This window comes from Nomia melanderi, chromosome 9 (genome assembly GCF_051020985.1).
Source record: "Nomia melanderi isolate GNS246 chromosome 9, iyNomMela1, whole genome shotgun sequence".
NCBI classification, from domain to species: Eukaryota; Metazoa; Arthropoda; class Insecta; order Hymenoptera; family Halictidae; genus Nomia; species Nomia melanderi.
The window spans coordinates 1030266-1041798 of record NC_135007.1 but is presented as its reverse complement, the minus strand read 5'-3'; the positions used below and the strand labels follow the sequence as shown (position 1 = coordinate 1041798).

Here is an 11533-nt window from a genome sequence, read left to right as displayed (position 1 = left end):
CGGTCACCTCACGGTCAAATACCTCCCACTGTAATATTGGGTATTTCACACTTTGCAACTTTTTCCTAATATATTTATTCGTATCACTATATTTTGAGATAATTCGGTGTTCTCAATTCAGTTGCAATTGTTTGTAAAATAAAACCTATTTTTATCTTAGACACCGATAAAATTTCGACTCATGTTCACTGAGAGTTTCTCTTTACTCACGATCAGTTTAATGAGTTGCATAAGTCTTTTTATCTGTGCATCATAATTTAAGAGTGTCCTGTATATTGGTATCCAGTTATCTCAGGTGAGAACCAAATATAAATCAGGGGTGTCGAACTGGAAGTTCGCGAGTTTCAGGGTTTTCGCTCTTACGGAGAGTTACCCTCTTAATACATAATATATACAAAATATAATTATACTTATTTGAAGATACATAAAGTTAAATTGCACTGCTCACATTCTATTTTAGTTTAGTTCGCACTTTTCTTCTGAAACAAAGAATAAAATAACTTCTCCTGTCTTTGTAATCAATCATAATTTCCAAGAGATTTTTGTCCTTTTAATTCCTCTTAAAAGATCTTTTTTTAGTTTGTATCTGGTGATATGATAAATTTTAAAGGGATGATCACTTTAAAATAAGCTGGATTAGAATTGGTCAAGTTGTTTTTGACTTATATACCAAACCACGTACCTAGGTAATATGGTCTTGGAACGCAAATAGTTAAAGTTACTTGAAAAATATTAAATTAATGAAAAATCATTGTAGATATAACAAACTTTATAAAAGGACGCACATTTCTTCTATTTTTAGAAGAATATAATCAAATTTAAACTTTGTAATATTGAAATTAATTCTAATGATTAACAAAGAAATTATAACTCCTTGGAATCCCCAAATACCTACCTCGTATGAAATTAATAAAATCAAGTTAGAACTCAATTATGAATGCTAAGAAAGGAAACAGGATTAAGTACGTGACATGGTTTATTTGACATATACAACTAGTAATACAGACGTCTCACCAATACCTCATAGTATAAGCAAAGACATGACCGCCTGCTTAATTGATGCAGCGTACTGAATAGAAGGGGTTGAAAAATGAAAGTTTCAGTAACTAAAATTGAGACAAGACACATCTTGTATAAGGCTGATTATTAAGCGACTAATTTGTCGAAGACAAAAAAAAATATGCAAGGCGATGCACAGTAGTACAGATTTTAATAATTTTTCTACTTATCAATAAGCAAAGAAAATTTAAGACATACATAGATCACATAAAATAGCCATATCCAAATGTACGTTTTATAGCATCCCAGTAGTACCTTTCCCAGTTTTCTTTTATTGATTCCTCTTCACTGTAAAAGAAAAATACACTTTATTTAATAATCAGTTTTTAAAGCTTATTGTACAAAGAACTATCAGTTGCTCTAGCACTGCCAATATAAGACAACAATGGAAGACATAAAAACACATTATTTGAATAAGTTTCTTATGGCTTTATATGAATATTTACATTTTGAAAGTTAGACGTGTATAATGAGTTGACCATCCTTAACATGATATGAGTACTACCAAAATATGAACAAACTTTTTTTTAGAAATTTCAGAAGACATTCGAAGTGTCGAATAATCATAGAGTGGTGGAAATGTATTGAACAATAATGTTAAAAAGTTGATTCATAAGACTTTGATCCCAATGAATTTTACATAAAATTGTGCAACTATATGTAATACCTATAATGATGTTAATGTAAAATACATATTATTCTTATGTTATAATTTATGTGACTGTTATTTTGTATACGTATTGTAAAAATTTTATTATAATTAAAAATAGATCAAATATTAGTACATAATTGAAAACCTAGGATTCGTGCGAGTATGAATATGTAACATTTATATTAATATATTGTTGCGCTGAGTAGGTCCAGAGGTGCTCGCCCGCGACATAATTGTGTACTCAACGTTCTTTTCAAAGTTCTATTTACAATTATATACAAATATTGTACAATATGTATGAGATGTATTTTCTCGTTCACGTTCGGTCGGAGACTACTCGCTTGTCTTCATTTACTCTCTGACCAACTCCTTAGTGACCAGTTTATTTCAACCGTCTTTAGGTCCTAAGGGTTGATTCAGCCGTGCGTGCTGAAGGGACGAGTTCGATACATCGCAACCTCGTCAGTTCGATGTATCGTAACATTGCCCTCCTCCTTCATTGAGCGTCGACTGCGTCAAGCTTCACACGTAAAGTCCATCTTCCCTTCGGTTAGCCGGTGTAGCGGCCGTGCGCACTTCTTTGCGGAAGAAACTACATTTCTTGGGGTTCATCAAGAGCTTTGCTTCGCGTAGGCAGGTGAACACCTCTTTCAAGCGTTCTACTCCCCCTTCGAAGGTCTGTTCAAAGACAATTATGTCGTCCAAGTACACTAAACAGATCTTCCAAGTCAGATCTGCGGGGACAGTTTCCATGAGCCTTTCGAAGGTAGCTGGAGTGTTGCACAGTTCAAATGGCATCACTTTAAATTGCCATAATCCGGACCTTGTGTAAAAGGGTTTTCTCTCGATCCCTTTTATCGACAGGGATCTGCCAATACCCACTTTGGAGATCAATCGTTGAAAACCAAGAGGATCCAGAAAGGGCGTTCACGGTGTCTTCTATCCTGGGCAGCGGATAGGAATCCTTCTTGGTTACAAAAACGAGCGCTTCCATTCTTTTTTTTTCTTGCTTCTGCATCTTTGCCAATAACTCGTCATCTCCGGCACGGCGACAGAACGGTAAACATCGTGGCGGCTGCTTAATCGGAGCGTAATCTCCCGTGTTGATCTTGTACCGCACGACCTTACACACTTCCCCACTTGCTCAGGGTTTTCGGCAAAAACGTCCTGAAATTCTTTCTTTTTCAGTAAGTTGTCCGGAACAACGGTAGTACAGGTCCTGCAGATGTGAAGGTACGACCACTTCCTCTTGTGATTTCTCTTGCAGGAATAGCTCCTCTCCATTAATGGATAGCGTACCCGAAGCGAAGTCAATCTTACTCACATGCTTTTGGAGGAAGTTGCTTCCCAAAATGCATTCTTCTTTCATGTCTATTAGTAAAAATTCTTCTTCCATCTCGAAGTTTCCAATTTTCAAAGGAAATCGCTCCTTTCCGAAAATTTTCAAATTTTCTCCCGAAACCGAGAAACTCCCACGCTTTCTACACCTGCAGCGTTAAGTGCTTCCCTGGGACCGAACTTGTGTGCTGGTAACAAATTTACGTAGGATCCAGTATCGATAATGATCCTGCATTTTCTTCCATTGATGGATCCCTCGATGCTCATCTTCTCTTGACGATTCACTCTTCGAACGACGGGGGTAGGAGAACTTGAAGTTGAAGGCTCTCCCATTACTCCGACTTTTTCCCGTTCCCCTTCTCTTCGGTTTCTCTGTCTTCCTCATCCGGCAATCCCGTTGGAAGTGTTCAATCTTCCCGCAGATCCAGCACTCCGGTTGCTTCTCGGGCCTTTTTCGAGGGACCTTGCCAGCTGGTCCGACTTCTATTCGTTAAGTCTAGTTAATTATCCCGCAAGGTGCCTTCTTGAGCCGCATTGCACTTAAAAAAAGGGGCACAGATTTTAGTACCCGCACTTCATCAGCGGTGACCCATGAAGTGCTTTCGACGGCTTCGATCTGCAGGGCCCGAATAACGGTATCCCTGAGAGATGCAAACCCGCCGAGTCTCAACGCTCTTTTCATCTTTTCATTGGCCAGAGCTGACACGAACTGGCAGGCCGCCAGTTTGTCCCTGATCTCGGTAGGGCATTCACAAAAGGCAGCCTGCGCCAACCTCTCTATCTGCCTGGCTAAATCGGAAATGGACTCTTCTATCCGCTGTTTATAATTTTGAAATATGACGAAATTAAAAATTGGTTAAATTTTTCGTTCCGTAATGGAACTCCAGAGCCCAACCGATCGCGGTGTAATTTTGTAGACTACCAGCGGGGACGGAAGTGAGTACACTCCAAGCAGAGCCCTCCAGCGATGAAACCAAGGTCAACGCCTTCCTTGGTTCATCCCACCTGTTCGCTGCAGCCACAGCCTCAAATTGAAATTGGTATTCATTCCGCCCATTCCTTCCATCGAAAACGGGTGGTCTCACGACATATCTCAGATTCGGTATGCCGCGAGGTCCGCTGTTGCCTTCGACAAGAGGAGTCGACTGTAGAGCTGGCTGAGTCGAAGCCGCGAGTCTGAACGGGTCTGCTGTTACAGAGTCGCGACTTACGGACGAGATCACCGTTATGATCCTTTGTGCTAATGTCTCTGTATTGGACGTGATAACCTGTTGGTTCGCTTTCATCGCTGCAACTTTTCCTTCTAAGACGGCTTCGCGGGCTGCCAGGGCCGTCCTACAGGAAGCCTCCCTCTTTTCAGATAGGACCCGCCATTTCTTCATCTGGTCCTCGAAGGATCGTTGTTGGTTGTTTAGTTGTTGGCTTAAACTACGTTGGAGAGCTTCGAACATCTTCTCCAACGACGAAGGAACATCTTCCGTGGGACTCGCACGGCTGCGAATTCCACTTCTAACACCAATGTTGCGCTGGGTCGGTTCAGGGGTGCTCGCCCGCGACATAATTGTGTACTCAACGTTCTTTTCAAAGTTCTATTTACAATTATATACAAATATTGTACAATATAGTCTTTAATTCGATACGTATTTTCTCGTTCACGTTCGGTTGGAGACTATTCGCTTGTCTTCGTTTACTCTCTGACCAACTCCTCAGCGATCGGTTTATTTTAACCGCCTTTAGGTCCTAAGGGTTGGTTCAGCCGTGCGTGCTGGAGGGACGAGTTTGATATATCGCAACCTCGCCAGTTCGATGTATCGCGACAATATTATTTGTACGTGTCAAAACTGTCTCCGACGTAGCAGATTAAGTTTTAGTATTCGAATGGTTGAATATACATGAGATGTCAAAATAGAAAAAACATAACGTTTGCAAATAATAAATGCAATAACATTATCCATCCATGGTGGTATTATATTCTGTGTGAATTTAAGACGACTGCATCAATTCTAAATGCCAGTAAATATGAAATACAATCAATCTTTCCTAAATTCATAAAAAATGAACAGATTGAAAATTAACTTTGAAGAAAAAGTTCAATTTCCAAGGATATTTGTTTCATAAAAAGTTTGAGAGATGAAGAATGAAAATAAAATTAAACAAGAGTGTGATGTTGAATAAAGATAAAAAGCCGGATAAGAAATCCAGTTTTTACGAGATACATTTTCATTTCACGGTTGGATATTCAACGGTGATGAATCCCTGAGTAAGAGCAAAGTCGAACAAGTTTAAACATATAATAAACAACGCAAAAATTAAATAAGTTCAAACTGTTCAAAGAACTCAGAGAAGTTTGTGAACATGCGAAATAGTTAAACTTTGAAACGATTATTTGTAAGAGCGTCAGAAAAGAATTAATAGCGAGGACTTGCTACGTAACGAACTTTTTATTATATAGTTCTGTATTATCACGTGATAAACCTTTTATTACTCAATTTGGCATCGGTTAAACGAGTATTTTCTTGCAAGAAAATAAACCAAGACAGAAAAAATGTAATACTGTAATTTGTAATTTTCCTACAATACGAACTAGCTTTTAACATGTTGAACACTGCACAATAAAACATCTTATACATGGAACGAAAGAAATGAAATATTTCCATCACAAGTTAGGCTCGTAACACTAAATGTAAAAACGGGAATGTGCACATTATATACATTTTCTTTGTGATAACAGATTTTAATTAGTCTTAATAAGTACTTTAAGCGATGTGTTCTTGCAAAAATCATGTGTAACGTTCGAATTTTATTTTAACAGTTTCAGTGTCGACAACCATTGTAAGCATCTGAAGAATGTGAAATTGCGCGACACGTTGTTTTTTCATAATTATACAGACTGTCGTCAACTTTGTATGTAACTTTATAACAAAGTATTTTTCAACGAATTTTATACATGTGTAATATTTTTTTCTTCTTATCTGTAGTTTAAGATTTTACAATTTGGCTGTTTAAGTTTAAGACACCTTGTATGAAAATGCATATTGTAAATATAATGTAATGAAATGTTAAATTCATTGTCTATAACAGCTGATAAAATAGCATACTGGAATTCGTGCAGATTGTACTACGATGGGTTGGTAGTTTCTGATAAGATGTAACATTATGTTACATAACACTCAAACGGTTAAATAAACAAACAATAACTTAGGAGAAAAATGTCTAACTGTTTTTACTCTAGGAACTGCACGAGTCTTACTCTTAGTTAATCAACCCTCCTACCATGAGAAACTTAAATAGTATTTACTAAAAATGGAAAACATTTTAATTATTTAGTTTCAGGTTCTCCTCGCCGATTTTGATGATTTTTGGATATATTATCCGGAACGTAATTCTAAGCAACTTTTTCCTATATATAAAAGACTCGTCGGGTCTTAGTTTCCGAGATAATAGCAAAAAACGTTGTGATACTGGCTCTGGAAGGATTGTTAACAATTATAAAGTAAAAGAGTACCCTCCCCCCAAACTACCTCGACTAATACCAACACCAATTGTTATTATTTTTGACACGGGAATAAGTTGTTGAAAACATCGATTTTTACAATAGACGTCAACTTTGTGAAAATCTGTTAATTACTACTCGATTACTGCAGTATTACTCCTTTTTAATGTACACCTTACTCATAATTGGGCCTGTACCGCTATTATGTTATCGGCCAATTGACGGTCGGCGACGTAAACTACTACAGCGGAGAGAGCTGTGTGTTAATCGTGTATGTGTAGGCAAAAAGTTTTTTACGATTATCTAAGAAACTAAGACTCAGCGAAGCTTATATATACAGGGTGTTCACACTATTACTAGCCAGCCTTTACCTTGTAAATAGTAAATATTAGAAAAAAATGAAAGAGGAAAAAGTAGTACTGTTTTTCATACGCACACAATGGCATATGTAATCTTTTTGTGTTTATACTATTTTGTTAGATATGAAGGTGACCTTCATTTTTTTAAACAGAATGCTGTATATTTTTTTATATCACATAAAAGAGTGTGTCTAGGCGAATTCATTCGTATACTGCACGGTAACCTTCAAGGTCGTGCAAGGTCAGGAATGGAAGGAACATTTTGAATATTATACATAACGTAATTAAAGTATAAAAAGACAGTACTACTTTTTCCTCTTTCATTTTTTTCTAATATTTACTATTTACAAGATAAACGCTGGCTAGTAATAGTGTGAACACCTTGTATATAGGAAAGAGCTATTTAAAATTACTGACTCGACAACATATTAAAAGATTATCGAAATCGCTGAGAAGAATCTTAAACTAGATAATTACTGAAAACTTTTATACATATGTATTTGTAGTGGTGATTAGCTTGCTCATATGGTGTTCGTGCAGCAATTGAAGGAAGAAAGAAGGGACATATGGTTACTATTATTACCACTCTATTCATTCGCGGTGAATTCTGCCATCACCCTTACAGTTGCTACCAAATTAATCGCATAATATTATGACATTACGGCGTGGTGACCAAGCACCGCTATCACTCATGTAATTAACCTAGTAGTAATAATGGGGATAATGGGGAAAACTCACCGCAAGAGAATAGAGTAATAATAAGAGTAAAAAGGCTTGATCTGGTCACATTAAAGATAGGTATGGCCCATCTCCTACAGCTATGCCGACTAGGCGAAGAGAGGAATAAGCCTTCAAGTTAGAATATATAAAAATTCACTAACATTACACGTAAAGCTATAATAAAAGAAAAACGTTTCTTTATTATTACCTGAGTGGTACACCTGTTTGCGTTAAATTAACTTCGGTGTGGTCATTTTTTTCCGAAATAGTGATAGTCACATCGCTGAAGTGACCATCAGGCCATTGTTTACAACGCCACCTTTGAACAATCTTTGTAGGCGTAACTTCGACAAAGTCTCCATAAATATTACCACCAAATAATTCAAACTTCCCAGCTTTCTTTGGTTCTAGTTTTACCGGTCCTTTCGTAAATGCTTGAACCATCTGTGAAAAAAAGATTAGTGATGTATACAAAACTTTTCTATCAAAAAACATTTTTTTTTTGTAATACATGGTTTTGTAACAATTTCATAAATATATCAAATAAAATTAGATTCCAATTTCCCAGTTTCAATGTAATAGAAGAGATATTGAGAAATCCAAAAAATAAAACAAATTTATCAAATAAATTCATAAATCTTAAAATTGATAAAATATGCTTGCCCTTGTCACATGATTCGTCAATTCGAAATATCACTAATAACGAAAGAAGATGAGCGTAATCTTATTATTGTAGTTGTTAATAGCAATTACTTATATTGTAAAATATAAATAATATCTCGAAAGTACCTCTGCCTAAAGAGAAATCTTCACTGCCATATGATGACTCCTTTTGTACCATGCAATTTTTGTTAAACGAATTTTTGTCTTCCTTTATTTCGAAGATACGGCAATAGTCACTATACCGCTCAGTATATGATCATTCAAAATATTCTAAAATAGTAATTGATGTATGAGGAGGATAAACAACGAAAATAATTTCATACATGCTTTTATTGTTACATGACTAAATGAAATGTTATTTGAGTAAACTTGTTTATGTTTTATTTATCCAGTTATGGATGCTGAATTTACATAAGCTTTCTGAAGCTCCTGATGTAACTCCTAATCTATATATAGAAGGTGTCCCTATGAACAGCAAAATATTTCAAAAAGTATAAATGACACGAAAAATGTTTCAAGTAAAAATTGTAGGGTACAAAGGGGCACATATGGCGATAGTATGTGTTTAACCATGTAACTTTTTTTGCTTATTTTTGTAGCTGATATTCATATATTTTCAAAATATTACAAATTTGTTGTGTTCGCATAAATCATTATCGAGATATAAGCATGTAACTACGTGCCCCAGACATTAGCGTTACTCGATGTACACCGCGGAGAAGTTACTTGACAATGCTCGCATCCATGTAAATTCTGTTCATTTATGGATCATCATGTTGTTTTGCACATACGATATTATGTTCTACATGTAAAATCGGAACTTTAATCAAGAACTTCAATAAAAAATCAGCGTATCCAGTTTAGATGTTGATACCTCAGCCAATTTTGATAACCAGTTCCATTTAAATATGATAACTTGAGTGTAACAGGTCGTTTCAAAGTTACTATAAATTCAAACACATACCATCACCGTATATGCTCTTTCATACTCTACAAATTCTTTCTAAAATATTTTTCAAAATATTTTATTGTTCATAGATGAACTGAACACCCTATATATGTATACGTTAGTCGAAAAGTATTTGTCAGGAAAGCGTGCAACGATAGATTTTAAACATCCACTGCTTTCTCTAATTTGTCAATACCGTACCATCATCAGAATCAGTTGAATAAGAACTTACTTTTTATATATAACTTTTAACTTAAGCACCTTAAATATCTCATTTACTTATTTCCATAAGAAAATGTTCCAGAAAAAAGTATTTGACTTGAAGCTTTTTTCAAAACTTTGAAGGATTTATATTATGACCCTTACATGACCTTGAATACAAAAAAATGTATGAAAATCGAACAGTTGATAAAAATAATGAAATAACAAATAAGACTGTATTTACAGAAAATTTATTTTGATAAATACTTAAAATCATAAGGAATTAATTAAAAGGATTAATGAATGTTACTCTAGTTCTTCTTATACCCTCCCCCCTAACAATAAATACTAAAATATACAGTTGGAACACGTTCGTTTTGGTTCTCCAGTATTGTCAGTAACCGAGGTTTGATAAAACCATTCAGATCATAGAATGGAAAAAAGACTTGAAGACTAGCATACTCCGATATATGCGGGCCTATGAAAACAGAATCAATTGGTGGTCAAAGTATTTTGTTACGTTTATCGACGATTATAGCAGGTACACCGAAATAACAATGTTACATCGTAAATCGGAAGTTTTTAACGTTTTTGAAAACTATTAGGGTGTCCCATAAGTTTCTTTCTTTTTTTATATATGAAATCAATACACGATATTTGTTGTTTAAGGTTGATTTATTGCATTATATATGAACCGTTCTGCTCTATTACCTTCCATCTCTCAAGAAGCCTCATTATTTCTCTTTTCCAAAATTGTAGGGGCTTACTTGCAAAATATTCCTCGGGGTGCGTTTTTATTTCGTTTGCGGATTGGACCCGTTTATCACGAAGAGAATTTTTTAATGATAAGAACAAGTGATAACACTGTGGAACAAATTTGAACATTTTTGTATCTTGCAATAATCACTAGGTGAGTTCCCTACCTTAAATATGAATCCGAAAACCAAGTTGCTGGGTCACGTCCAGTTTTCGAAAAAAATGGGATTTTGTAAAAATGTTTTGATTGCGAAAACCTTTCTCATAATTATTACGAAAATTTAAAAAATAATTAAACATTATATATACATATAAGAAGTGACCGCAGTCCAGGTCTATACAACGCGTAGTCACGGCCCTGAATAGCTGTGGTCGTGTGGTGTCCAAGTTCAATGCACGCTGTCTTCACGGAGATTTTCTTAAGTTGCCTGAAAGAAAAAGCATTTTCGCGCTTCCCGCGGAGGGGTTCCTCTCTAGAAATGTCTGCAGAATCCAATGGTGCATAGCAAATTCGTGCTAGCCAACCCACTTTTCGTAGAAATGTAACAGAAGTGCGTACAAAGTACACACATTTACCCTTTTTTTATACTTTGATCGTCATTTACAAGCATTTAGTGGCACGCAATATTCAAAGTTTTTATAGCTACATATTTAATCAACTCTCCTTTACTTTTTGCGACAAATTTTAACTACCCATCGTTTTTAGTTTTCACGTAACACTTGGTTCTCTGAAAAATTCGACCGTTTTTACAAAAGCCCAGTTTTTTCGAAAACTGGACCTGACCCAGCAATTTAGTTTTCAGATTCGTATTTAGGGTAAGGAACTCTGTAAGGACCACCTAGTGGCTATTACAAAACAAAAATCGTGTTCCACAGTGTTACTTATTCGTAATGCATTACACAGGTAAAGTATTTTAGTTTTAATATTATCATTGTTCATTATGCTATATTATTATGTTACTTTTTTTATAATATATTATTTATGTCTTATAAACACATAAAAATAACAAATATATTCCAGAACAATCGACAGATTGAATAAGAGAAATGACAAATGACTCCCATTAAATTACTCTCCAAACATGTTCAAGGATAAACCGGAGAAGAATAGACATAAGATATGTATATAAAATATCCTATACTTTAATTATTCATGTACAAAGCTATATGAAAGTTCAATAATTTGAAATATCAATGTAAAATAGATGTTAATTTGTTTAAAAAGGACATAGTCGAGTAAGGAGGGGTAAAAGTGCCCTCAAATCGAAACGCTTTCGCACATACCATTCGACAGATCTCTTGAAAAAACCTCTTTTTACCAAGCTTCAAGCCCCTACCTCCTA

The 11533-nt window shown here is 35.4% G+C and overlaps 1 protein-coding gene across 4 annotated transcripts in view; it reads right to left on the bottom strand.

Annotated features, from left to right (window-relative positions):
• Positions 1-958: 958 nt before the first annotated feature.
• LOC116431197 (activator of 90 kDa heat shock protein ATPase homolog 1) overlaps positions 959-11533 on the bottom strand; it is a 29515-nt gene continuing 18940 nt past the window's right edge. For 3 of the 4 annotated variants that reach the window (XM_076370960.1, XM_076370962.1, XM_076370964.1), the window contains 2 exons: positions 7830-8065; positions 959-1347 (listed from right to left, as the gene is read on the bottom strand). In XM_076370960.1, coding sequence (XP_076227075.1) covers positions 1263-1347; positions 7830-8065 — 321 coding nt within the window. In that variant the 3' untranslated portion in view covers positions 959-1262. Of the gene's footprint in view, positions 1348-7713; positions 7751-7829; positions 8066-11533 lie in introns of those variants that run through there. The other variant, XM_076370961.1, reaches the window with a different exon arrangement.